Source organism: Cladophialophora carrionii (assembly GCF_000365165.1).
Source record: "Cladophialophora carrionii CBS 160.54 unplaced genomic scaffold supercont1.5, whole genome shotgun sequence".
NCBI lineage: Eukaryota > Fungi > Ascomycota > Eurotiomycetes > Chaetothyriales > Herpotrichiellaceae > Cladophialophora > Cladophialophora carrionii.
In genome coordinates, this window is record NW_008481830.1 from 1,977,177 (window position 1) to 2,002,694 (window position 25,518).

The window sequence follows — 25,518 nt, forward strand, 5'->3', positions numbered from 1 at the left end:
GAGATTGGCACAGCGGGCAGCTGGAAAGGCCGTGGGAGCCGACCGTGTGGCGAGAACGAGCGGAATTGTGCAGTCAAAAAGGTCGAGCTGCCAATCCGGAGGTGTGTACGGACTCGGTTAAAAGCTTACATCGAGAGCGGTCTATTGGGTCAAACCCAGAGGTTGCCTGAAATCAAGAGTTTCTGCAGTCAATTCTGTCGCGAGTGACCGAGTAATTAAATACAATCGCTGACTCGCGTCGCTACCGTCTTACATCCATGTGTCAGGGTGGCTTCCCACAGCCAAACGTGCTCGCGTGGTACTGAAGGTCAGCGGCGCACTGGGTTGGAACATGGAATGCAACTTTGAAATGTACAGCATCAACTTCCACGGTTGCAAGTGTGCAGCTGGCTGGGTAAGGGATTTTGCGCCTACGCTCAGCAAGCCATCAGAGCAGCTTGCTCGCCCATGAGGATAGCAAGTTTGAACTTGGTCTTCTATAAGGCAATACTATGTGCCTTCCATCGCCTGGTCTCTGGCAAGCTCTGAAGCCTTTGATCAGACCTCAAATCATCATGGCAGCGGCGCAGACAAGCTTGCCATCTTGCAGGTTGTTATGTTAACGCACGCCATATCTGTCCGTGGTGACGCTGGATACGACGACTCGAGGCATGAGTTCGTACCCTCCCAGTTGACCCCCGTCCATTTACACTTTGATGGCAGTCCATCCACTCAAATGAAGGCCGCGATGGGTGCGCGGAACAGAGCCATCATCATTGCGGCACTCAAAAACTTGCGAGCGGAGAGCCCATTGTTTCTGTCCTATATGATCCGACGCCGTTCGATCTTCCGTACCTCGTCCAAATCGTGCTGGCAGTAATGTTCTGTAGTGTCCCTTGCGTGAAATATGTTGGGAGACCCTCACTTTATGAGTTCCGTAACATTGCGCGGAAGAACAACCTGCTGCCAGAAGCAGGAATAGCTCGTGGTCTGGATTCGGATCGCTGGCAGGAACACCGCGCGCACAAACCTGTATTTCTATGTTTCCATACTTCTGTATTTTCATATTCCTTCCCGCCAATTCTGGACCCAATGCTGCCTTCCGAAGCAAAGTGACCGTAAGTCAGCCCCTTCCAGGATCCGGCGACTGTGGGGAATGCAGATCTCGGAACGCTAAGACGGAAAGCGCGTTGGATTCCGAGACGCGATGGGGTGGGGTGGATTGCGTTGTCCAAGGTTGGCCTGAAGTCGAGAAACTCATGGCTGTCACTGCGATCCCGTATCCAGTCACTCCCAGGACACCTTGCACCGTCCTTGCCCCGAGATTTCCTTGGGTCTCCCCTCGAAATAAATGAATGCATGCCCCAGCTTCTCCACGAGTTGTCGGACCATTCCGACCAAGTGCGACAGCGCGGAAGTCCTGTCTTGATGAGCGCAGTCTGGGAAAGTCCCCGGCCGTCCAGACCTGTAAGAGCTCCGACTCGTCCTGCTGGTGACGTGAGGCCGAAGTGATGAGGTGGCCCCGGAAAGCTCACTCGTGCCACCAAGGCGTGCTGGGCCAATTGGGCAGATCCAACGATCTGGCTTGATGAACATCAGAAATATGTGAAGTGCCCATTCCGCTCTTGGCTATATCAAGAGCCTGAGATGCACTCACAACTCCTCTCTGTATCGTGTGGGTGCGGTTGCTGCCTCATACACCCGCGAACAACTCAAAGATGTTGCCAATTTATCTTGCCCTCTTGGTCTCCACGGCCCTCGTCGTTTCATTTCTGCGTAATCACTTGTTCCATCCTCTAAGAAAATTTCCCGGACCTTTCTGGGCTGCTCATACGGACTTATGGAGGGTCTATCACCTGTGGACGAGGCGGATGCCAGACACGCTGCTGAAGATGCACGAGAAGTACGGCCCAGTGGTTCGGATTGCCCCGAATGAACTGAGCTTCCAGAGCCGCGACATCTTCAGCGACGTATACAAGGGTGGGCGGAAATTCCCCAAGAGCGACTTCTATCAGGGGTTCACCACATTCCACCCCAACACCTTTGGGATGCTGGATGAGGAGGTCAGTACCTTGTCGAAATGTCGCTTCAGAGGCACGGAATACTAAGCAGAAACATAGTTGCATGCTAAGCGTCGCCGTCAAATGGCACACAGCTTCTCGGTGGCGTCTCTCTCCCAGATGGAGTCCATCTACGATGTCCATATCAAAAATCTTCTTGACGCCATTGACGCAAAGGGTTCCGAGCCCTTCAATCTGAAGGACCTTTTCGGATACTATGCCTTCGACATTATCGGCGAACTGGTCTTTCACACCGAGTTCGGAAGCCAAAAAGCACAGGATCCTGCGCAACTACCCCCGATTAACGAGCACATCTTCCTGGGCTGCATCTTTGGCATGCTGCCTTCGCTGCTGCCGTACAGCATGCGCATCGCCAATTATCTGCCCATTCCATGGCTGCAAGACCTTCTAAACAGCAGGAAGCGACTCAAAGACAGAACTTCGGAGTGTCTTGACCGGGAAATGTCTCGACAAAAGACAAGTGAAAAGCAGAGCATCCTGACCAGGCTGATCCAGGCAAAGGACCCGGAGACAGGCGAAGACCTGCCGAAGGTCGCCATCGCTTCCGAAGCTTTTGCGTTCCTTGTTGCTGGGTCGCACACCACTTCTGGTACTATGACCCTGCTGTTCTACCATCTCTTGCGAAACGAGAAGATCGGGGAGAAGCTCACTAAAGAGCTTGAGGCATGCATTCCCCTGCCGGATGCCTCCGATGTATCTTTACCAGCATACACAGGATTGGAAGCCCAACTTCCGTATGCAATGGCGTCCATTCGTGAGAATTTTCGGATCACTCCCGTATTTACCATGCCATTGCCGCGAACTGTCACCAGTCCCACAGGAGCTGTGATCAATGGGTTCCAAGTTCCAACAGGGGTACGTCATGGTACTCGCACCCACTGATTCTTATGCTGACTTTGAGCCTCCTAGACCAACGTATCCATGTGCAATTACGTGGTCCATCACGATCCCGCTGTTTGGGGTGATGACCATCACGTCTTCAGACCCGAAAGATGGCTGGACCCGTCGAAACCACTATCTCCAAATGATTTAGCCCCTTTCGGAGTGGGTCATAGAGCATGTATTGGAAGAAATGTGGCGACCATGAGCATTGTCAAAATTCTCGCCGCCGTATGGCGACGGTACGAGCTTGAACTTGTAGATCCAAACGAGGAGTTGGTTGTGGAGAGTGTCGGAATAGGAGAGAAGCAGGGCCCGTTGATGGTGAGAGCAAAGTTGAGGACAGTCTGACGTTTCATGATACTACCACATCCAAATTCGGCGATTATAACGGTCGATACTGGAACTCGACGAGAGGGATCTCAGGTAGCTGGCGGCCGAACCATGCACTTATTGAGATATTCACCTTCCTTCCAGGGCGCCATATCAAGCGTCAAGTTAGAAACTTCTCGGAAGCCATACTTTTCGTAAAGCCGCAGTGCCATTGGCGCGCTCTCGACGTAGACTGCCAGACCTCTGTCGTCCGCCCGTTCCAGACCCCATTTCAGTAAAAGGGATGCGGCTCCTTGATTCTGGTATTTGGGCCTGGTGCCCACAGCAGCCAGATCTTCGCCACTGTCAGATAGGTGCTGGCCAAGGGAAAGATAACGATCTTCAACGGGTTTCTACAACTTACAGGCATAGGGCTGATTTGTTCCAATGGCAGATGCAACCACCTCATGCCGCTTCCTGATACTGTTGTGAATCAACCTGTTGCCCAGCTCCTTATTCGCATCATTCGGCAGTGGGAAGTCACGCGTCAACATTTCCTCCTCGATGTCCTCTGAGCTGCGTGGAGGATAGAAATGCCAGATGGCGAAACTCGCAATATCGCCGGTCAGGGCGTCTTTGACAACCATGAGGTGACAGCTGAGATCGTTTTCCATGTCGGCTTCGTACGCCTGCACGAAATGGGTGATTGAGGTCAAGGTCGGCCCCTTTGGAAATATGACAGGAAAGCCATGATCCTTCGCGCAGGCCTCGAACTGCACACGGGCGACAGCCTCCAGATCCGACGGTGATGCAGGGACAAGAGCGAAAGCGGGCATGGTGCAATTCTTGACTCTTGCGTCAATGGCGTTGGAGCGCTCAACACAAATTCCGTTTCAGCTGGGTTCTTCAGCTTCATCAGCGTCGGCATCAGCATCACGATTCCGTCGCAAGCATCTGCGGCTTTGCTGCTGCTCACCTGCTACTTGACTCAACCAGGGTCTAAGCCCAGATATTGGACATGTGGGTTCTGCAGCGTTAAGCTGAGAGCAACGAAGCGACAAGGTTTCCGGCCGCCGTTATCTAGGGCTCTGGGCGCACTTTTTCGACCTTGGCTGGCCTGGAGGACGAGCTCCGGTTGGGTCGCTCCCGCCTAGGGTTTGCTGATTCCGGGGCTGATGCAGGGACCCAGCCAGTCATAAGCGGCTGCGCCGTTGAGGCTGCTTCCGGTTGTGTGCGCCATACAAAATCTCCTCAATCAGCGCCCGCAACTCCACTTCCTGCCTACCAGCAAGCCACTTTCTCTGGTCTTGACATCCCCTGTCGCAGTTCCCAGTTCGAGTATTCTGGTGCGCAGTTGTTCGCTCGCCCAGGTGGGCTCTTTGCACACACGTCGTGTCCGAGTCCTACTCCTCTTTCATACAGTATCAACTGCCTGCGGCTTGGCTTCCCATTGCGTCTTGGGAATTACTACTGTCTACATTGTCAATCTCCTTTGCGCTCAATGGCACGAGGCCAGTGAAATCTCCTGTCAGAGCATGCCTTATTGTGCACGGGTGAGCCGACGTCTTACCAGCTGTCGCATTCTGTCAGCATCACCGCATACGACGTGCTCGATCAGCCATCACAATGACGAACGCACACGCCCATCCGATCCCTCCTGCGATCCCCCATGATCTCTTCACGCAGGAAGTTCCTCCCTCGCCCACATTGACAAATCCCGACATGATATTACCATATCAGCGACATCTAGAAGCCAGCCCAACTCCGCGAGCTTCGTCGCCGACTTTACATTCCTCTCCGCCTCCGCTACGGCCAGATTCGGCTGTTTCGTTGGGCTCGTCCCCTCCGGAGCTTGAGCCTGCTATCCAGCTGGGCATTGCGACGACCGTTAGACTGCCGTCTCGCGTTGTTCCTCCCATTAACACCAACTACTATGGCTATGAGCATGGAGCGCCCCTGAGCGATATCGGGGAGGAAGAAACCCCAAGGTCGAGAAAGAGCCGAAGAACGGGTACCGCAACTCCATCAGATCCGCCATCACCGACCCCGGCCGGACCTTCGGTGCGCGCGGCGCGAAGGTTGAGCGGTCGCTCCTCGTCAAGCAATGGCTCTGACTTGGGCAACTGGGAGGACTTCGACTTCGACACCTCTAAGATTATGAATGAAAGGTTGGCTGCGGATGTAGCAAAGGTCGCAGATGAAGAGGTGGACGATGTCGAAAGCAAGAGAAACAGCACGGTCGTGACAAACGAGGAAGACGAAATGGCTTTACTGAACGAACGAGCAGAGCGAATCCTCGAGCACGCGAGGAAGAGACTCACCCATATGGAAGACAACTTGAGCAAAGCTCGTCACAGCATTCTCCTGTCTTCGAGGTCTTCACCGAACATGAACGAGCTGCATCAGCCTGCTGGCGGGCTATATCGTTCAATCTCCCTGGCAGGGGCGAGCCAGCGAAAGGCGAGACCGATCCACCTTGTCAACAGAACAAATTCAGTCGTACACGCTAGAGGCGGCAGCGACACGACGACAGGTGCCTCTGGGTTGAAGCGTCTTTCCATGATCCCCGAGGTTAGGTCTTCGAGTGCTCTTGAATATGGTCGCAGACAGGAGTCTCCACAGCAGCTTCACTCGCCACCATCTACACGGCCAGCTGGTTTTTCGCCAGCCAGCATCCGCAGCTTCAACTCACCTTTGCAGATACTCAAAGAGGAAGAAAGTGCCCCAAGCACGACCAAAACTTCACCGGAGTCTTCTACTCCCCGAGGCCTCGGCATCAATACTTTGGCAACGGTGTCTAAAGAAGATATTTCAGTGATTACGAGTAGTCCCACGACAGCTTTGGCGCGTTCCTCGTCAGTGATGTCGAACCGTTCGACCAAAGAAATCCGTGAGCAGATGTCCACTCTCCAAGCCAAAATCTCCGACTTGAAAGACAGAGCACAGGCCGACAGCATGAGGAGAAAAAGCATGCAAAGCATCAGAACACCCAGTCCCTTTACGAGTGCTCAGGCGCCGGAGCAATGGTATACGAGTTCCCCCGAATACAAAGAGGCTGGCAGTCCTATCAACACGAACGCCGGCATGGGTTGGAGCCCGTCCCGATCGAGAAAGCCACTGGAGGTCCATGTTACACCAATCACGCCACAAGCCCAAACATATCTTAATGTCGATCTTTCGGCAACAAAGGATTCCAGCTACCTGAGTGAAGCAAGGACCGACAAGAACACTCCCAGTCTCCACAAGTCCGTGCACGTGCAACCCGAGCCGCTCGAGAAACCGAATTCTATAATTCTAGAGTCTGTCTACGAAGATGCAGCGCAGGAATTTGAGGATGATGACCCCATTGCTGCTTCAGAAGAAGAGCAGATCTATCTAAATGAGGTTCTGGAGGAGAGCCTGCAGGACCTCGAGCCCGACGTCCCGGATATTCCTGAACATATGCTAACCGCAGAGGGAGGGGCTGAGCGTCACGAAGACCGGCTAGACGCGTTTGATTACGAGAACATGTTCCTTCACAGCGCTCTGGGAAATTATGCGGGGGCCGGTACTAGAAGTGAAACTCCTAGCGACAGCGATTGCAGCAGTGTGGCAACAACCAGGGTGAACCAACATACCCCAACTGCGGATGAGGAGGACGGTGAGACGCAGCTCGATGAGGAAGCCGGTACAGACGAAGAAGCGGCGTCAACTCCGATTCAAGAGACATTCCGGAGACCAGGAACCCCTCCTGAGGTTGTCTCTGCTGACCCACCACCAAAGCCGTGGGCAAAGGCAGCCCGTAGCAATAGCATGGATTCTCTGTCAACGGTCGCCACCTTCGCAACAGCTACAGAAGGAGCAGGTGCGGAGATCGAGGACGGGATGCCCTCTGAGATCTTGGGCTGGGGTACTGGAATTGGATTTCCTCAGCCGCCAATGAGCCCGAAGCGGGAAGCCACCTCTTCGGTATGGCCGACACCGCCCTTGAGCGGACGCGCTCGGCAAACTCAGATCAGATCTCCGCGCAGCATTCAGACGCAAGGGTCAATCGTTTCGAATGGCATACCCACTCCTCCTGTCCAGTCGCCGAGCTCCTCCCTCGCTACGCCAAAACCGTTGAGCCAGCCTAATGCACAAAGCGAGGTGGCTGTTGACCATCCTGCGAATACCGAGATCCTGATGGAGAGTCTGATCAAGCTAGCAGACCCAGAGTTCAAGGTTGGCTTTGGACCGGGGTCGGTGTCTTTCTCCGCCGTGGACAAGGACCTTGTCCTCGACCTGCTGCGGGCGGTTGGAGGGGTTTGCAATGAGATCCTGAAGTCGGAAAGGAAGCAAGAGGTTCGTGCCGCAAAAGTGCTGAGGCGGCGACTGGACGAATCACGCAAACTCTTGGAGGGGCGAGCCGACGATTGACGCGGGTGTCTTGCTCCTGTGCCTCGCAAACTCTGGTCCGTCCTATAACTGACCGCAATTGATTCCAGCAGTCTGGTTCGAGCCTGTCATGATCTGGCAATAGTTCACTACTAATCGGCTCTTATTCCAAATAACGAGGGTAATGTCTGAAAGTTCGGAAAGCATGCGTCACAAGAGGAAGCGGTGAAATCTGGATCATATGTTACTATACCCCAAATAATGTTATGGACAATCTCAATGCATCTTAATTTCTTGCCTGATGGAACAAATGACATGCTCCAACTCCGCGGCACGTGTTGTTGTGTTCATGCAGTCGCACAGCGACGGAGGCGACTGTGAGATTCTCTGGCAGAGTCCCGGTTTGTCCGCGATTCGCGCTTAGGCGATGATGTGGGGAGCGAAGCGCCAATGGTTGCAAGGATACGCGGGATGGAGGGATGGGCCCTGTTCCGACCGTTAGTCAAATGTGAGGAGTCACTTTTCGGGCTTTTAACACACTCTGGTACAGCTTTCGCCAGTTCGTTCGAGCAGCAATGATAGCTGTAGCATTCGAGGAGCCTCTGACATCTGAAACGGGCAGACGCAACGAGAGGGTCTCGGTAAAATGACCCCGTCCCCTCTGAAGGCTCCGTGGAAGCCAGTTCACTTCTAGTCCAGTCCTGGCTCAGTCCTTGCTCACTCTCCATTCACTCTTGGCTCTCAACCGCTCTGCATCCGCTTGACTCTGACTGCCGGGTTGATCAATCATTTTCGCCTTTTGAGATCGCTGGAAGCGAGATCGCACCCAGCTCACATGCATATCCACTTGACAAGCGAACGAGCGAGTCGCTACCAAACGCACGTCAATCTATCCTTTACCAGTTTAGGGACACCATTTTGCCAATCTAGCGATCCAGCTGCGACCCGAGTGCCTCGATGGCCGTATTTGTATCCTGCAGCCCTCCACAATACTGCTCTGATCGAGAGTGGATCGCGCTCTCCTGGGACGATGTTGCTCCACCATCCCCCAGGTTGGAATGACAGGGTCGCCATCGTCCGGTCTCATCCAGCTGACCGTTGTAATGCCATCTCCCCGCCCGAGCCTAGCGCGGAGGAGAAAGTCCCAATGTGTTGGTGTCAACAACCGATGCTCATGTCGAAGGATGCGCGCTGAGCGACTGACCCCTAGGCATGCTCGCGATCATTCGTTCGAATGTAGGCTCCGCTTTCTACATCATCCGCCCCAAGCCTTCACGCAAAGGGCCGGAAAGAGATCGTGGAGTAGTGCATATGAAATGGCTTCAACATGTCGTGCAGTGTCAGAGCGGGCCAGGGGCGATATGCGCAGAGATACATATTCTGCCCGGGCTGTCATCAAGGTCGGTGTTTCGTCTCAAGTCAAGCCTTCTTTTTGTGGTATTACTCTGAACACTCTTTCTTCGAGCCTTTCTAGCTGTTCTCGTGGATACACATTGTTTGTCGAGGACCGAAACGGTTCCTCACCATCGTTATTGCCATATTGGATGCTTGAAGTCTCAGCCTCGCAACTCACAGCTCCCTTGAGTGGTTCGGGTAGGGTTGAACATGGTGTGTTGACCTCCACTTCGTCGAGAACCATCTGCTCACTGGAATTTTTACAGGCCTTCGACATGGACAACTCAGGGAACCAGACTGGGTCATCACGTCCGCAGCCCCTACTGCCCAGGATCTCTGACTTACTCGGAGATAAAGTGCCTGTGCCAGTGCTACCACCACTCCTGGGCCTCTCCCCAAGGCCGTACCCATCGCGCTCACACAGCTTTCCCACGTTGCGTGCGGACCGAGTTCTTCCCCAGCCGTCTGAGCCGCTCACGGCTATCAAAGGACCGACTTTGTATCCCATCACTCGTGACAACAAGAGAGCGTACCCGCTTGGCTACCCGGCCTGGAATCAAATACCATCCCCATCGCTGACTGTCAGTCGATCATCGTCGGTATCTTTAGTGGACACTGATGCCGAGATGGGGCTTGGTCTCAGCAGCCTCGAGAGGACACTCGATCAAGCGGATCCCGAGATCGCTGTCGTGGTCCAGTCTGCACGGAACATGCTTGAGAGCTCCAAGATCGAACCTGCCTACGTCCAAGGTTGGTTTCAGCCTGATAATGAATACAGCAAGAGATTAGAGGAAAAGCTCCAGGGGATGGGGCTATCAGAACTTGTCGAGGCTTTCTTCTATCGCAACGAGACCCGCGCCCTCTACGGTGACCGGGTGATTATCCCGCGCAGATCAGCGCCGAAGGGACAGGAACCCTCCCCGTCTCGACAAAAGCTGGAGGACACGCCATACCCAGAAGTGTCGGACAGAATGATCTATAAGAAAGAAAGCCAGAAAAAGCATGGAGAGCAGGAAGAAGCCAGGCGGAACCGGCATCGTAGTTGTCAGCACGACAGCCACGCGAGATGTCCTGAAGTCGCCGCCGAATGCGGCGCTGAACACGCCAAGTCAATCAAGGACACCAGAACCCAGGCGGGCAAAGGACCTGGCAAAGACGAGCAGCTGTACGCTGCCATCTACACGCAGGAAATCGCTGCCCGCCTCGTTCAGGCGCTCAACGACCGGTGCATACGCGCTGAAACCACGGTGCGACTGCTGCTTCGATCCTTACAGCCACCAGAACGAAACGCCTCCTCCCGCGCGCCAGATGCTGATTATTCTCAAAGCGCCTCGCCTAGGAGGTCGTCTAGTAAGCCCAGCTATGTGGGCATTAAAAGAGGCCGAGGAGATGACATGGAAGATGACTACCCGCGGCAGCGGGCTTGGACGAGAGTCCGGCACGACAGCGGTAGTTTTGACAGTCGTGGTTCCCCATTCACAGGGTAGGGGTCCATGATTTGAGAGTCCAAAGCCATGCCTTCTGCCATGCAACGCCACTGCATTTACCTTCAAAGGGGAGAGCACGGCGGGATGATAGCATGGACCGGTGAGGCTCTAACCTCACGAATAGTCTTGCGCGAGTAGACGTACATGGAGGTCCTTTCGGATCGAGGAGAAGATGAACGAATGTACAACATAGTCGGCAAATACGCCTTGTCATGGGTTGTTATATCGGATAGATGGGTGATGTGAAATACGTGACTACGGAAGGAACACAGTCTGGCATTCGGCCGGCACAGGTTTTTTCACATGCTGTATCCACTGTAACTGAACCGTTGCTTGCAGTATAGCCAGTTGGAAAAGTAGCGTTCTTCGTATGGATGGCGATTCTGGCCTCATTGATCACGATGTGGCCTTCGTTCCCAATAGCCGGGAAAGATTTGCGTTTGAATGATAACGAGAAGGAAATTGATACATGTGAAGAAGGTCACCACAGGGGAAAGACTCGTGCAAAGGTCCAGCTTGTGCTTCAAAATTCTCGGATACTCGGGTGATTAGTATTAGGAGTGACTAAGGACAGTGAGATTTGTCGACAGTTGTAGGCAACATGAGTCGTTGGAATCGCATTGGCGCCAGTGGTCCGGAGTATAGAGAGAGGAGCGAGGATTGTCCCTGCGCACTATTACTCCGTACTTCGTCGTGTTCGTGCATGGTTCACCCGCCAGAAACAAGCTAAACCAAATTCGACGAGAAAGGGATTCGGTGCTTGCGTGGTAATGGATTGTAACCACGTCGCCGTCTGCAACACCGCCATCATATTCGGCCCTTCAAGCCAATGCGCCGTCTCGTTTCTGCCACTGTTTTCGACGTCTTTACACTGCGCTGCAACAACTGCTCTCCGACAACGCGCGCCTTCTCGATCCGGCCACAGAGCAGCGTCGCCCCCAACACTTTGATCACGACTTTTCAGCTGCTTTTCATTTCCTCGAGGGCCTGATGTTCAAGGCCATTCCACTCGTTTCCTAGATACAGTCAAGAGCGAAGATCTCACACTGGCAAATACGACCTCAAAGCCCTCCTAGTGAGGCCGTCTCTCCTCTCCTCGCGGCGCCGCATTCTGTCCCCTCCTCCTTTTCACTTTCCCACCACTTTCGATTCGCCCATACTCAAGATGCTCCTCCCCAAAGGTGGCGTGACCTGGAAGTCCGCCAAAGCCAGGTTACCTCCCTGGAAGGCGATAATAATGTTCCTGACTCGGACAAGATTCCTGGTTGCGGTGGCATTGACGGGCTTGATTATTTTACTATGGCGGGGAATCAGTGTATCAACACAACAGATGTCAAAGTACGGATCACCTGGAATAAGTGCATGCTGTGAGACTGACTGAGAGCCACGTATAGTTTCTATTGCTTCGGGCCTTCGAAACCGCCCACTCAAATGACAAAGAACGAGATGGCGGCATGGAACCAACACCTCCAGACGCCTGTGCTCTTCAACCACCATGAACCCTACCAAGTCAACGCCAGCACCATCGAACGGATTGACCTGAATCCCATCGTTTCCACCCCCCGAGCACTGAGCAATAAGGAACGGGTGCTGATCCTCACTCCTCTCCGCGATGCGGCACCCTACTTGATCAAATACTTCGACTTGCTGTCTGAACTCACATATCCACACGACTTGATCGATTTAGCATTCCTGGTCGGCGATTCCGTCGACGATACCCTGGCCGTGCTTTCCGCCGAGCTGAACCGCATCCAGCAAAGGACAGACAAGATTCCATTCCACAGCGTCCTGATCGTGGAGAAGGACTTTGGGTCGAACCTCGACATGAACGTCGAATCGAGACACGGATTCGCCGCTCAAGGTCCAAGGAGAAAAGCAATGGGGAGAGCGAGGAATTACCTTCTTTCTGCCGCCCTGAAGCCCGAACACAGCTGGGTCTACTGGCGGGATGTCGATATTGTGGATTCCCCTAAGAAGATCATCGAGGATTTCGTCGCGCATGATCGCGACATTTTAGTACCAAGTATGCCTTTTCCGCCGAGTTCCCATATCTGCAAGCCTCGAAACTAACCACGCGTTTCCCGACAGACATCTGGTTCCACCGCTACGAGAACGGCCGCGATATCGAAGGCCGCTTCGACTACAACAGCTGGATCGAATCCGACAAGGGCCGTCGTCTAGCTTCTTCTCTGGACAAGAACGTGGTACTCGCAGAGGGCTATAAAGAGTACGATACCGGCCGCACATATATGGCCCGCATGGGTGACTGGAGGCACAATAAGGATGAAGAGATCGAGCTGGACGGCATTGGGGGTGTAAATATCCTGGTGAAGGCCGACGTACATCGATCTGGTGAGTCTGCTGCAGTGGAAGTAAAAAGGCGCATTTGCTAACGCGTCGTGACCGCCAGGCATCAACTTCCCCTGCTACGCATTCGAGAATCAAGCAGAAACAGAGGGTTTCGCGAAGATGGCCAAGCGGGCCGGATACCAGGTGGTGGGACTACCGAATTACGTCGTTTGGGTACGTCCCGTCTCTCCCCATGCTATTTCACTTGGGTCTCACATCGACGTCGTCCCATCTCTGTTTTGAACCTCGATGCCCGTTCCGAAGATGGACTTGTACTGACCCCCTTGAATGAATAGCATATCGACACGGAAGAGAAACCCGGAAACGCCGCATAATTCTACACTCCTCGCATCCGATCAATACACAGAGATTCGCTGTTCCAGATTCGACGTTCGACGTTCGTGGGCGTCGACTCTCGGCACACCAGCACAAACAAAGACGCAGGCGACAGAACATAAACTCAGCGAGAAGTGAAGACCATCTACTGGTGGAGAAAAAGTGTAGATTTATTATTCCGCACGCTTTACCTGGAGGAATAAGTGTCGAGGATATATACCCAAGTTCCGTGGAGCACCGCCCGGGTGGATGCTCCTTGCACAGAGCAAGGAGTGGAGAGTGTCCATGATTGCGAGAAGACTGCGCCAAAAATCCTGTGCATAATGAATTGCGTGTGGCAAGAACGCGCGCTTGTCCCTCCCTGCTGGGCCGTGTGGCACCCTCGTTTCTCGGCTCTCCTGCTCGATGAGCGATTGACGTCTCTTTATCAATGCTTGTCGGATGGGTGTCTAGGCGTCAAGCAAGCGGGCTCGACGACAATTGTCAGGGTCGAGACTCTCGAGATTTTGTTTTTCGGAGCCACGCGAGTATATACAATACAGTACAGGTGTACCTACAGTATTCCACGTCAAGCATTATTCGGGGCCAAACAGTGTTAGTTGGGCACGAGAAAAAGCGGGACATTGTTCCAATAGGTACTGATGATCCAGACCTCCTGCCCCTGACATGGGATGTCTTTCTAAGGTATGATTGTATGATTGTAAATTGTATCCTGCGCTACTGGATGTAATTCGATGCCGTTGAGGCCAGGACCAGACCAGACCACCCGAGTACGGAGTGCAGTACAGTACTTTACTTTCGTTGTCGGGAGATTCAGCCCGTGTATGGAATACGGAGTACTCGTACGGAGTACTGTGTACCCCAGTACTCCGTAGGCAGATCTCTCCCCCGGCCACATCCCATCATCACCTCCACCTCCACATCTCTCCCTCTCTCTCTCTCTCTCTCTCTCTCTCTCTCTCTCTCTCTCTCTCTCTCTCCCTTCTTTGATGGTTCCTTTCCTTTCCCCAGTCCGGGATTTGGCCGTGGAGTTTGTGCGCAGCGGTAAAGTCCCTGCTGTGAGTAGCCGCCTCGGCCGTCTAGACGTTCGACAATCTATGTACTCGTAGCCGGTAGTACTGTGTTGAGGAGTACCGAGTACGGAGTACGGTATATCTGGTCGATCTCAATGCCCCGTGCCATGCCCCTCGGATGCTAACGCCATCGCTCTCAAGTTTAGCCATGATAAACATGGTCAGAAAGGTGGAAATCAAATCCTTGATGTTTTCTAGGTGCTAGATCAGATCGGGGGAGAGAAAAAATAGTTAAGGAGATTTATTGATACGCTCTGGTGCGCGTCTTTGCGCTGCCGTCTGCCTACGCCTGAGAGAGACACAACGCCGACGGCAATATCATCAAAAGGTGTTCGAGAGGAATCTGACAGGGCAGTCAGTTCAGAGGCCGATTCCACCATTCCTGCATGCTCCCGTCATACGGCGCAGGGGCGGTCGCAATCGCAGTCGCAGGCGCTGGCGCGGGCGGGTAGTAGTTTTGCGCCGGGTATCCCGTATAAGTCTGGGGTGATTGATGAGTGTAGGGCGCGGGTCGGTGTGAGTCGGCCCCTTCGATCAGTTCCGCCATGAGTCCACCCGGCCTGCTATATTCAATAGGCTCTACGGTCTCATGGTGCATAGTCTCGAGCGGAGTGGTGACGCTCCTCGAAGAATGAGGGTGGGAAAGGTGCGTCGTAGGGGTAGGTGCATCTAGCCGAGGCGAGGGTCTGTTGCTCATCGATGGCGTGTTGTTGCTGCTGTTGCTGCTTGTGTCTTGTGGTGGGCTAGTAGGCGTACTTGCTTTCCGCAAACTGCTGCTCCTGCTGACGGGAGGGGCGTAGTCCTCCCAATTGCGCCGGCTCACTTTGAGAGGCTGCGGGAGACCTTCGTCCCACGTTGCGCCGGTCTTGTTGGTTGCTAGCGGTCTTAGACCTGAGCCCGATGTGACTTCAACGCTGGTTCGTCTCGGAGAGTCATCCCAGGCCTCTTGTGGTCGCCAACTTGTGCGGGCGTCGTTTGCCTCCTGTTGATCGCGCAGTGTCAGAATCGGTTTGTCCGGGTCATAGTCTCCAGTGCGCTGTATGTCCAACGATCGAGATGCTCGAGTTATTTTTCTCTGTTCGTCGTACTCGTCCCTTAAACCTTCCCACCGCTCGTAGTTCTTCTGCCGTTGTTTCTCGCGACGGTGGTTGACGATGCCTTTGTGGCCCATATAAATCCCTCCAAAGATTAGAGACGTCATGGCGGCGGGATCTCACTATCGACCAGCCGTTCAGAGCAGAGGCCGGAATATCAGGAAAGGCGCGGGGTCGGAGGTCTTCGAGGAGAAGGTAGAGGGTTGTTAGGACTCGGTTCAGCCCGTAATCGTGCAAGGCGGATAGAAAAAGACAAAGTTTCTCGATGTGATGTGGGTGAGGCCGTTGGCCTTCTCGTCAGCTGGATGACGCTGATTCTGTCGCACGGGTATCTTATCAGGTCGGCTCGCCTTAGGGACGTCGAGTGTCGACCTGTGTGGAGGGGGAAACGGGGAATTGGAGAATATTAATATAGCGCCAATATGGAGCAAGTCGGATGATAGAAGATCGAAGTGTCTCTCTGTCGGTCAATGCGGATGCGGTGGAGGGATGGAGAGTCAGTACTCCCGGCGGGTATGAGCGAGCTCGTGAACCTTATGCGGGAAGCGGCGAGAACTGTAAGAGATAAAAAGAGGTGCCTGCCGAGTGATTCCAAAAACGAGCACAGCCACGACAAGCTCCAACCGACAAGCCTGTGACGGTGCTTCGGGTCGCTGGATTATGCCTGTTCGTGCAGATGGGACAAGTCCTCTAGGCGTCCCTGCTTCTTTAGCTGCCGGGTAAAGGAATAAGAAATTCTCGTGGGAGTTCTTCTACAAGGAGGACATCACGCGACGGAAGGACGGCCGTGTCTTTTTAGGCGAGTAGCTCGATACTTGCAGCAACCTGTGGTTCTGGCCAACTCGGGCTGTTCCTTGATTTGTCGCTGAACGCCTAGGTGCTGCCATGGTTGTTCCTAGTCGATCCGCTTCTGAGATGGACTTGTCTGCCAGCGCATCATGATTTGACGCTTGACGGTTGGTTCTGCGCAGCGATGAGGTCAGCAAGCCTCTACCGTCAGAAGTGGGTGGAAGGGTGGAAAGCCACCTTCGATTTCCGTGTGCTGCCAGTATTCGACCTTCCTGTTCCGCATCGCTCGAGTGCCGCAGCCGATTCCTCGACTGCCGACGTAGGAGCATCCCCTTGGTGTTGACCGATGTCCTTTGTGTTGGTTTCTCCTGCATTCCAGGTAGCGGCACAGCGAGCAAACCTACATGGATGCGGCATATCCCCGCATCGGCACGAGAAGGGAAGATATCTACTGTGTAGACAGCGAGCACACGACAAGAGTGATTAGCATCTCGTAAACCTGGAACTGGGCAATTATGAGCATCATTACACGAGTGCAGGCTTGCCGCGATCACTAGGAGCATAGCCGTCCGACCATCCCGTCAACAAGCACCAGAACCTTACACAAACACACGACTTATTGCGCACACTTTTCAGGCCGAATGTTTGTCCTTCTGTGGTGATGTCAACCAGGGAAGATATGCTTCAGGCGCGACAAGGAGACCCGCAAGCTTGAGTCAAATCTGAAGTGCGGAGAACGATGCCTGAACTTTGTCCAATCATTAAAAGCTTGATCGCGTGGTTTCCAGTGTTCAATCTGCTGCGGTCACTTCATAACGACAGCTACTCTGAGTACCGCCTGAGCTGTGATGGCTCGTGTTGTGAAACCACGAGGTTCCGTCTGGAACCCCCGAGTGCGTTGCGTCCATTGCCTGGTTGTGTAAAGCTGACACTTTTGCCAGACCGTGACTGCTCCCATCGCTGCAATTGTCATGGCAGGGCTCCTCTATACCTACTCGGTCACCTCGATCAGAGCCGCGAAACGAAATGCCCAGCTTCACAGGGAAGCAGACGGTGGACAGTTGGACATGCGCAAGGAGAGCTTGCGCCGACACGGTGTCCTCGATCCAGTGCAAGGCACTTCGGGCATTGAGCTCTTCAGGAGCGCCCGCCCCGATTCGAAGGAGGAGTCCAAATTCTTGACTGACAAAAAGGCCAAACCATTGGGCACAGAACAGAAGGATGAGATGGGCATGCCTCGCACACAAAACGAAAGCATCCTCGAGGGCTACAGAGGCGCAGGAGGTCTCCAGAAATTTAAAGACGGACGTCCACAAGAATAGCGTCCCATGGCACTGACTCCGCGCGACGATCTGCGATGGACCTGCGATGCGGAGGAAGCTTGACTACCCAGTCCAAATGGTCCCCGTCTGTTTGCTCCCATCAACCCTGCGGCTCAGTCCTTGGAATCCAACGACGACCTGGTATATCAGAGGACCTCAGGGAGACACAGAATCAAAGCTTTGGTTCAGCCATGTCAGTGTCTCCGAAGAACTCACGCGGCCGATCAAGTATCCTTCTGAACCGGAGAGGGTCAATAATGCCAGCACTGGTCTGAGCACGGTCCTCCATGCTGCGAAAAACAAAGGATTCGAGGTATAAGTACAAGTATGGTCCACCTCTGATGGAGACCCGTGATGTGGCTTCGGACCGCTCCTTCGGTGACCGACCTCAACTACGTTGCAAGTGGACTACTGCTGGCTGCCCACGCTGTCTTTATCTCGACGCTTGGGTGCGGCGAGAGTCCGTTCTCAAGTTCTCCTTGCGGGGGGAGCAGATAATGCGCTTTCAGGGAAGACCACTCTCGACGCGGAGTGTTGGGGTAGTATCTCATCCATGCATCCATGCTTCGACACACTGAGAGTGGGCGGTGTCCAATAGCATTTCTACCCAGTAGGAAACGGTGTCCAGACGATCATCACGCGAGCAGTTCTGTCGATCGAGCGGCGGAATTCGAGGTACGGGCACTCAGCAAAGCCCACTCGTACGAGTAATCCCACCAGTGTCCTAAGGCACAAAAGCCACCCTCCTTCGCATAGTGCTTGGCAGGAAGATTTCCGAACAACCATGCAATTCACGAGATACCCGTCGCTAATGACATATGCCTGAGCATGGAAAAGGACCAAGGTGCGAATCATGGGGGCAGAAGAGCCAGGTGTGGATCACGATCGGGTGTGCTTAGCCGATTGCGACGTCGACGTCATTTGATCGTCACGCAAGACGAAGGATCTCGCCCCGCAAACCACGCTTTCCCGCTACCAGATCGGAAACAATGGTTCGGGTCTCTTGCATCGAGCGTCAATGTAGTCCTACTCTGTGCACAATACACAGACTGAGAATGTTTTGCAAAACGCGCAGAGCAAACCCTCGACTACCAGCAGCGTGGATGGAGAACATCCCGGTTACTCTGCCAGGACCACGCTTTGCCATTTCTGGATTGGGTGGAGGCAAAATCAAAGCCTTGCAGGCACGTGTTGGACAAGGCTTTGTTCGCATGACGTCGATGGTGCGGACTGCGCGATGTGCGTGGCCCACGATCGACGGAGTGTCACTCGAAAAAGCTTTTGATGCCCTGGTATCCTGGCATCCCCGCGACGCCCAGCATCTCAAGCTTGGTGTCAATACTACATCTGGTGCGTTTGCTTCTGTGATGACGTTGCCGACTCGTGCCGCAGACCGAAGCCACTGCCTTGTTACTTCTTGTACATAAGGCTTGAATGCCCCTCCACCTACGTTCGGGTGCCCTTTGAGCCACGGCTGATCGTCCAGTCCATAACCCACTTACCTGCACGACATGGCTATCAAAGACATGTTCCAGAAGAAACAACCTCAGCCCCGCCGTGGGGATTCCGTGAGGTCTTCCTTCACGGCGACAGGAGAGACGGCCGACATCGAGACGGAAAAAGGCCCCTTCGACGATGAGTCCAAAGTGCCATTTCTGACCGTAAGGACGTTTTTCATGGCGGTCTTGGTTTCTTTCGGCGGTCTATGTTTTGGTTACGACACTGGTCAAATTTCTGGATTCCTGGAGATGGACGACTTCCTCCGGAACTTTGCAGATCAAAGAAATCCCATGGGCTTCAGTAACGTCCGCTCGGGCTTGATCGTAGGAATGGTGAGTCAATAAGTCGCCGCTTTCTGCTTTCAAGCTGATGCCAAATAGCTGTCCATTGGGACGTTGATCGGAGCTCTGATTGCCGGTCCAATTGCCAACAACCGGACTCTTGGTCGCAAGTATTCGATTGTCATTTGGACCATTGTATTCTGTATCGGTGTCGCTGTTCAGATAGGCTCGAGCTCCGGTCATTGGTACGAGGTCATGATTGGCCGTATCATCGCTGGATTGGCCATTGGAGGTCTCTCAGGTTAGCAAGCTCAAACCTTTTGCCGGTCCAGCTGGATCTTCCACAATCTGGGTGTTCTGCCGCTTGTTTTGGACGCTAACAAGAAGGCAGTGTTGGTCCCTGCATATCAGGGAGAAAGCAGCCCTCGACACGTCCGTGGAGCCATCGTCTGTTGTTACCAGGTAAGTCACAGAAGAAAGTTCTTAATTTATTGGCGGCCGCTGACTGTTGAAATCAAGCTCTTCATCACCATTGGCATCCTCATCGCGAATCTGATCAACTTCGGCACTGAGGCAATCAACAACACGGCATCCTGGAGAGTCCCGATGGGCATTGGCTTTTTGTTCGCTATCGTGCTCGGCGTTGGTATCCTCTTCTTTCCCGAAACTCCCAGGCACGACTACCGCCATGGAAAGATTGATCCTGCCACAACAAGCATTGCGAGGTTCCACGGGGTGTCTGAACGCCACAAAGTGGTCAAGGACCAGCTAGTGGAGATGCAAGAAAAGCTGCAAATAGAACTCGAAGGTGGAAAGCATCCTATCTGGGAGATTTTCACCGGACCCAGGATGGCTTACCGGGTTATGTTGGGCTGTACCGTCCAGGCCCTCCAACAGCTTACAGGCGCGAACTACTTTTTCTATTACGGGACGACCGTTTTTGCATCCGTCGGTCTTTCGAACTCTTACGTTACTCAGATCATTCTCGGTAAGTCGAGTCAGCTACTCACATTGCTGTTGACTAATTCGACGACAGGTGCCGTCAATGTCGCCACAACGTTCCCAGGCCTCTATTTCGTCGAGAAGTTCGGACGACGCAAATGCCTTATGATCGGTGCCGGGTGGATGTTCATGTGCTTCCTCGTCTTCGCCTCTTGCGGACAATTTGCGCTCAAGAACGCCGATGGCTCAAACAATCAGAGCATCGGCTACGTGATGATCATTTTCTCCTGTCTATTTATGTGAGTATCGCCCCGTGCTTCACCGATCTAGGACCATGCCCAGTCCTAGTCCGTCATGAAGCATGTTTACAAAGCTAACACAAACATTAGTGCTGCCTTTGCTTCGACATGGGGCCCAATGGCATGGGCAGTGACTGCTGAGATCTATCCCTCGCGATACCGCTCACAGTGCATTGCCCTCTGTGCTGCTTCTAACTGGCTGTTCAACTTTCTCATCGCTTTCTTCACCCCCTTCATTACAGGCGACATAAACTATTCGTACGGCTACGTTTTTGCAGGATGCAACCTCTTCGCAGTTTTCTTTGTCTACTTCTGCTTGCCGGAGACCTCTGGCAGATCACTGGAAGAGATCGATACCATGTTCTTGCTGGAGGTGAAACCATGGAAGAGTAGCAAGTGGGTGCCGCCTAAGGGCGAAGATCTCATCACCGCAGACAAGCTGCGGCTGGAGAGCGGTGCGAGAGATATCTCAAAGAGGCAAGAAGGTGGTGCCGGCGCGGCTGAGCAGCACGAGACATTGGGAAAAGAGGGTCACGGGGATCTGCCTGAAGTTCCAATTGTGTCTGGTACACAACATCAGTATGGTGCCGGTGTTCGAGGGGATTCTTATGTCGGCCGTACATAAACAATTCTGGGCTCTTGGTTGGGCAAAATAGCAACATAGCATGTGTGTATGGAGTGGTTTGCTTTGGAAAGGTCGACAAAACGGTTGTCCCTCCATCAGCCACTCTAATTGTTCTGAGTTATCCTGAATTCCTCTGAGATGTGTCTCGTGCGCGTTCACAGTGAGATCAGTGAGCAAGCCCGTCGACGTTTGTTTCCTCTACATGATGCTATGATATCTACCTCATACTCGATAAGCGATATAGGTGATGAGCGCAATAATCCACTGCTCATGCCAAGTGGTGTTTCTCCGGGGCTGCTAGGGTTAGAGGTCGGTTCTTGACCACCGGAAGCTTTAACTGGAGCACAGACGCTAGGCAGCCGTGGCAGCCAAAGAGCGGGCATTGCCAGGCACTTAAAGTGCGTGGGGCATGCTTCAAGTCGGCCCGATAGGCTCGATGGTCGGCAGCCTAATATTTCCCCGCGTCTTTCTGCCCGCCTCCTTCGAATGTTCGTGTCTTTCCCCTCCAATACGAGTATGATCGAGTACCAGCTTACCAGGTCAAGCGATCACCAACCCTCCCTCGGTGACACGAATGACGCTTCTACATGCCACTTCCACCGCTTCCATTTGCCGTCGGCATCTGGCAAAGAACGCTGGTGGGGAGCACAGATCCGAGCTGTCCAGGTTAAAATCTCCCTCAGCCATGAAGAGCACATCGGGCAAAGCGTCTGCCAGCAGCTTCTCAGCCAACTTCCCTCTCCGACGAATGCCTCACGAACATCAAGCAGCGGGTAGAATACGCCTGCGGAACCTCTTTCATTGGCCAGTTCGCGAGTGACTGGTCAAACGGCCTACGACCGACGCCAAACGGATTCGTGCGCATCGCTCTTGTCCACTCACCACCAGCTTCCTTCACTTCCCTTTAACAGAATTCCCGCCTTCTCACATACCCTTCGAAGATCCAGTTGGCAATTACTGCCCAATATCTCCCACATATGTGGACAGCTTGGGTCAAAGCCATTGTCTGTTCTCTCGACGTGTTCTTCAGCCGACATGACGCACTCAAGTCAACGACATTCGCTGAGTCGTCGGTAGGGAATAAGAGCTGAGCGTACTGCCCAACTACCACCGTTATTCGGTAGATGGTCCAGGACCGGGGCCCGGCCACATCGGCCGTCACCATTATTGTGACGGCGGTTGCCACCACCTTCGTCGCAGCTCGATTTTTCACAAGAGTTCGACTTGTCAGATCCATCAGGCAGGACGATTGGTGGATTCTGGTAGCATGGGTGTGTGCTGTAGGATTCTCCTCGTCGATATGCGTCGCTGTTCATTATGGGTTAGGCAAGCACAAGCAAGACATACCAGACAGCTCGTTCAGCGCTCTTCGGAAGGCCGAATATACCTTCGCCATTCTCTACAATCCGTCCTTGATGCTGACGAAGACCTCCATCATTGTCTTCTTCTTGTCAGTGATGAGCAAGGACGTTGATCCCGTCTTCAAGTGGTGTAACTGGTTGACCCTTGCTGTGGTCAACCTCGTCGGACTGGCTCTCACATTCTTCAACATCTTCCAATGTTCTCCCGTTGCAGCCGGGTATCTTTATCCTACACCCGAGAACGCTGCGTGCACAGATATCGTTACGCTATATCTGTCTTCGGCGCCCCTCAACATCATCACGGATATTGCGATTTTGTTTCTCCCGATCCCAATATTGACGGGAATGCGCTTGCCTCGGAAGCAAAAAATCATTCTGGTGGCTACGTTCAGTTTCGGTGCTTTCGTTGCGGCCATTGACGTTATACGCATTGCTTACTTACAGCAAGCGGCACTGAATCGGTTGAAGGTGGTCAAAGGTACTGGTAGCGACCCAGGGCGAACTGTGGAAGACAACGATTTTTCTTGGTATGCAAGTCTGAGCTTCATGTGGTCAGCAGTGGAGGTCTGCATCGGTCTCGTCTGTGCATGTGTGCCGAGTCTAAAACCTCTCTTTGCTCGCTTCTTGCCCAGCTTCATCAGAGATGCCGGAGAAGAGTTGACGTCCAACAACAGCGTCGATGCCGGAAATCCGAGTGCGGGAAGTGCGGGTACAAAACTTCCGAAAGGAAACGTGTCGATGCTCAACAACCCCGCTGCGTTTAGGAGGCCGATTGTTCAGGAATACTGTGGAGATGATCAAGGCGACCAGATGGGATTTCTGAATATGCTCGCGTGGCCGCCTGAGGAGCAGACAGGATCACCACTCTCAAGGACGGCGACAAAACTGAGTCGGAGGCACACCAACAAGAGCGCGGTTTCCGACTTCGGATTCGTCAACATGTCTGGAAAACGAAATATGCTGAATTTGTCAAATCGGGAAAGCGCGTGGCCGATTGCCGTGGTCACAGTCATCTTTTTCCTGTGGGGGTTTGCGTATGGCCTGCTTGACACGCTCAATTCTCGATTTCAGCTCGTGGCCGGCGTCTCGACAGGAAAAGGGCTGGGCCTCCATTCGGCCTATTATGGGGGCTACTTCGTCGGACCTCTGAGCCTGGGCCGCTTCATCATCAAAAGATATGGATTCAAGGCGCTGATGATCGCGGGCTTGGCAGTGTATGGCTGCGGGACGTTAGTCTTCTGGCCGTCTGCTGTCTTGACATCATACGCTGCATTCACCGTGTCAAACTTCATCGTCGGATTTGGCTTATCTTGCTTGGAAGTGGCGGCAAACCCTTACATTGCCCTGTGCGGACCGCTGGAGTTAGCAGAAGTCAGGCTGAACCTTTCCCAGGCCTTTCAAGCGATCGGCACGGTCTGCTCTCCCCTCTTAGCCACCAAAGTCTTGTTCAAGAGCGTCAACAGTGCGGGCTCACTTGTGGACGTGCAATGGACGTATCTTGGGATTGCCCTCTTCGTGTACGCGCTGGCAGTCGTTTTCTACTACATTCCACTGCCAGAGGCATCAGATGAGCAGCTGGAGGATTTGGCTGAACGTCGTGGTGACGCATATATGGCGAGAGTTGGTCCCTGGAAAGTCGTCTATGTGACACTTGGACTGGGAGTCTTCAGCCAGTTCTGCTACGTGGGCGCACAAGAGTGTGTTGGGAACAACGTTCAACCGCTCTTCAAGTTGCTGAAGCCAACCTCGACTCTTCAACCATTCGATTATCAGATGGTTGGTCACGGAGTCTTTGCATTCGGTCGGTTCCTGGCCACCTTCCTCAACTACTTTCTGAAGCCCAGGTGGATTCTACTAGGGTCCTATGTCGGGGTTGTCGTCTGCTTGGCCCTGGATATGCATCTCGACGGCAACGGGGGAGCTGCAGTCCCCATTCTCACACTGTTCTTCGAAGCTGGTATTTTCTCCATCATTTTTGCCATAGCAATGAGAGGCTTGGGCAAACATACCAAGACTGGAGCTTCCTTGATGACGGCCGCCATATCAGGTGGAGCGGTCTTCCCACCCATCCAGTGGGCTGTCGCCAATGGACATGGATTGAAGTACTCGTATTGTGTGCCCCTGGCTGTGGCCGTATCGGGGACGCTTTTTGCGGTTTACTTAAACCTTCTCCCACAGGCGAAGAGTCAAGTCGACCCCATTCATGAGACGCGTTCCAGACGACGCGCACTTAGCCCGACATCACAGGAAAGTGCTGGCACAGTCGAGCAGGAAAAGGTGACAGAGTCCGGAGCGCCAGGCATAGTCGGTCGACGGAAGAGGGACAGGCATTTCAAATCGCCATCAGTCCAACCTGTCGAGCGGCGAAGCACGAACCTGATGGTGGACGGTGAACCGGCGTCTCCCGTGTTGGCGATGGACTTTGCAGACGTTAGGAACCCTTACCCAAGTGCCCCATCTGTTCAGCCCAAGCCAGCCAAAGGTTATGTGGCGGATCTCGCGTTGTGGCCTGCTCAACGAGACCTCCCGAAAGCTCATGCCAGCAGCAACAGCGGCCACCGCGACCCGCACGCTGATGATAGGAATCCGAATCGCCATAGTCAGATGGACGAGGATTTAGACATGACCATTACTCGCCACCGACCGCGGTGGGAGAATCGAGATCCGCAAGATGACTTCGATGATTACCATACAGTTATGAAAAGCATATGATCAAGCTCGAGAAAGTGCGGGCATTGGTATCGGACTGGATATTTGATTTTCTGCTGCGTTCAAGCGACTTTGGTGAGTGCAGCTTCACAATACCTAATCATACTCTGCCAGGGTGGTTTTGATCAAGACCTTTTCTTATGAGACGGCGGCATTTGCTACTGTGTGAGGCTTTGCCTGCTCAGTATGTCGCTACCGGGCGAGATTTGCCTGCTACTCTTGATCTCAGCCGATTTCCAGCAGGATGGTGGTCGATAAGCAAATACTCTGGGTCTGCATATTAGGCTCACCGGAAAAGGCAATAGATCACCTTGGTCTCCCAATGGATGCGTGCGAGGACCAACACGATGAC

The 25,518-nt window shown here is 53.5% G+C and overlaps 9 protein-coding genes across 9 annotated transcripts; 7 read left to right on the forward strand and 2 right to left on the reverse strand.

The window, feature by feature from the left end:
- Positions 1 to 1,697: 1,697 nt before the first annotated feature.
- G647_06543 (uncharacterized protein) lies at positions 1,698 to 3,290 on the forward strand (the record flags this gene model as incomplete). Its single annotated transcript, XM_008730863.1, has 3 exons — positions 1,698 to 2,042; positions 2,100 to 2,915; positions 2,970 to 3,290. 3 exons carry the CDS (start codon positions 1,698 to 1,700, stop codon positions 3,288 to 3,290), a joined length of 1,482 nt encoding a protein of 493 aa, XP_008729085.1.
- A 71-nt stretch (positions 3,291 to 3,361) lies between these two features.
- Positions 3,362 to 4,087, reverse strand: G647_06544 (uncharacterized protein; the record flags this gene model as incomplete). The annotated part of the gene is made up of 2 exons (XM_008730864.1): positions 3,362 to 3,606; positions 3,676 to 4,087. The coding sequence occupies 2 exons, from the start codon at positions 4,085 to 4,087 to the stop codon at positions 3,362 to 3,364; spliced, it is 657 nt and encodes a 218-aa protein (XP_008729086.1).
- Positions 4,088 to 4,877: 790 nt separating this feature from the next.
- G647_06545 (uncharacterized protein) lies at positions 4,878 to 7,646 on the forward strand (the record flags this gene model as incomplete). Its single annotated transcript, XM_008730865.1, has 1 exon — positions 4,878 to 7,646. One exon carries the CDS (start codon positions 4,878 to 4,880, stop codon positions 7,644 to 7,646), a length of 2,769 nt encoding a protein of 922 aa, XP_008729087.1.
- Positions 7,647 to 9,625: 1,979 nt separating this feature from the next.
- G647_06546 (uncharacterized protein) lies at positions 9,626 to 10,486 on the forward strand (the record flags this gene model as incomplete). Its single annotated transcript, XM_008730866.1, has 1 exon — positions 9,626 to 10,486. One exon carries the CDS (start codon positions 9,626 to 9,628, stop codon positions 10,484 to 10,486), a length of 861 nt encoding a protein of 286 aa, XP_008729088.1.
- A 1,165-nt stretch (positions 10,487 to 11,651) lies between these two features.
- Positions 11,652 to 13,078, forward strand: G647_06547 (uncharacterized protein; the record flags this gene model as incomplete). Its single annotated transcript, XM_008730867.1, has 4 exons — positions 11,652 to 11,824; positions 11,881 to 12,509; positions 12,575 to 12,838; positions 12,897 to 13,078. 4 exons carry the CDS (start codon positions 11,652 to 11,654, stop codon positions 13,076 to 13,078), a joined length of 1,248 nt encoding a protein of 415 aa, XP_008729089.1.
- Positions 13,079 to 14,599: 1,521 nt separating this feature from the next.
- On the reverse strand, positions 14,600 to 15,445 carry G647_06548 (uncharacterized protein; the record flags this gene model as incomplete). Its single annotated transcript, XM_008730868.1, has 1 exon — positions 14,600 to 15,445. One exon carries the CDS (start codon positions 15,443 to 15,445, stop codon positions 14,600 to 14,602), a length of 846 nt encoding a protein of 281 aa, XP_008729090.1.
- A 1,530-nt stretch (positions 15,446 to 16,975) lies between these two features.
- G647_06549 (uncharacterized protein) lies at positions 16,976 to 17,449 on the forward strand (the record flags this gene model as incomplete). Its single annotated transcript, XM_008730869.1, has 2 exons — positions 16,976 to 17,020; positions 17,069 to 17,449. The coding sequence occupies 2 exons, from the start codon at positions 16,976 to 16,978 to the stop codon at positions 17,447 to 17,449; spliced, it is 426 nt and encodes a 141-aa protein (XP_008729091.1).
- A 1,526-nt stretch (positions 17,450 to 18,975) lies between these two features.
- On the forward strand, positions 18,976 to 21,096 carry G647_06550 (uncharacterized protein; the record flags this gene model as incomplete). Its single annotated transcript, XM_008730870.1, has 6 exons — positions 18,976 to 19,281; positions 19,330 to 19,531; positions 19,622 to 19,692; positions 19,750 to 20,218; positions 20,267 to 20,471; positions 20,562 to 21,096. 6 exons carry the CDS (start codon positions 18,976 to 18,978, stop codon positions 21,094 to 21,096), a joined length of 1,788 nt encoding a protein of 595 aa, XP_008729092.1.
- A 1,124-nt stretch (positions 21,097 to 22,220) lies between these two features.
- On the forward strand, positions 22,221 to 25,169 carry G647_06551 (uncharacterized protein; the record flags this gene model as incomplete). The annotated part of the gene is made up of 1 exon (XM_008730871.1): positions 22,221 to 25,169. The coding sequence occupies one exon, from the start codon at positions 22,221 to 22,223 to the stop codon at positions 25,167 to 25,169; it is 2,949 nt and encodes a 982-aa protein (XP_008729093.1).
- Between the last annotated feature and the right edge of the window lie 349 nt (positions 25,170 to 25,518).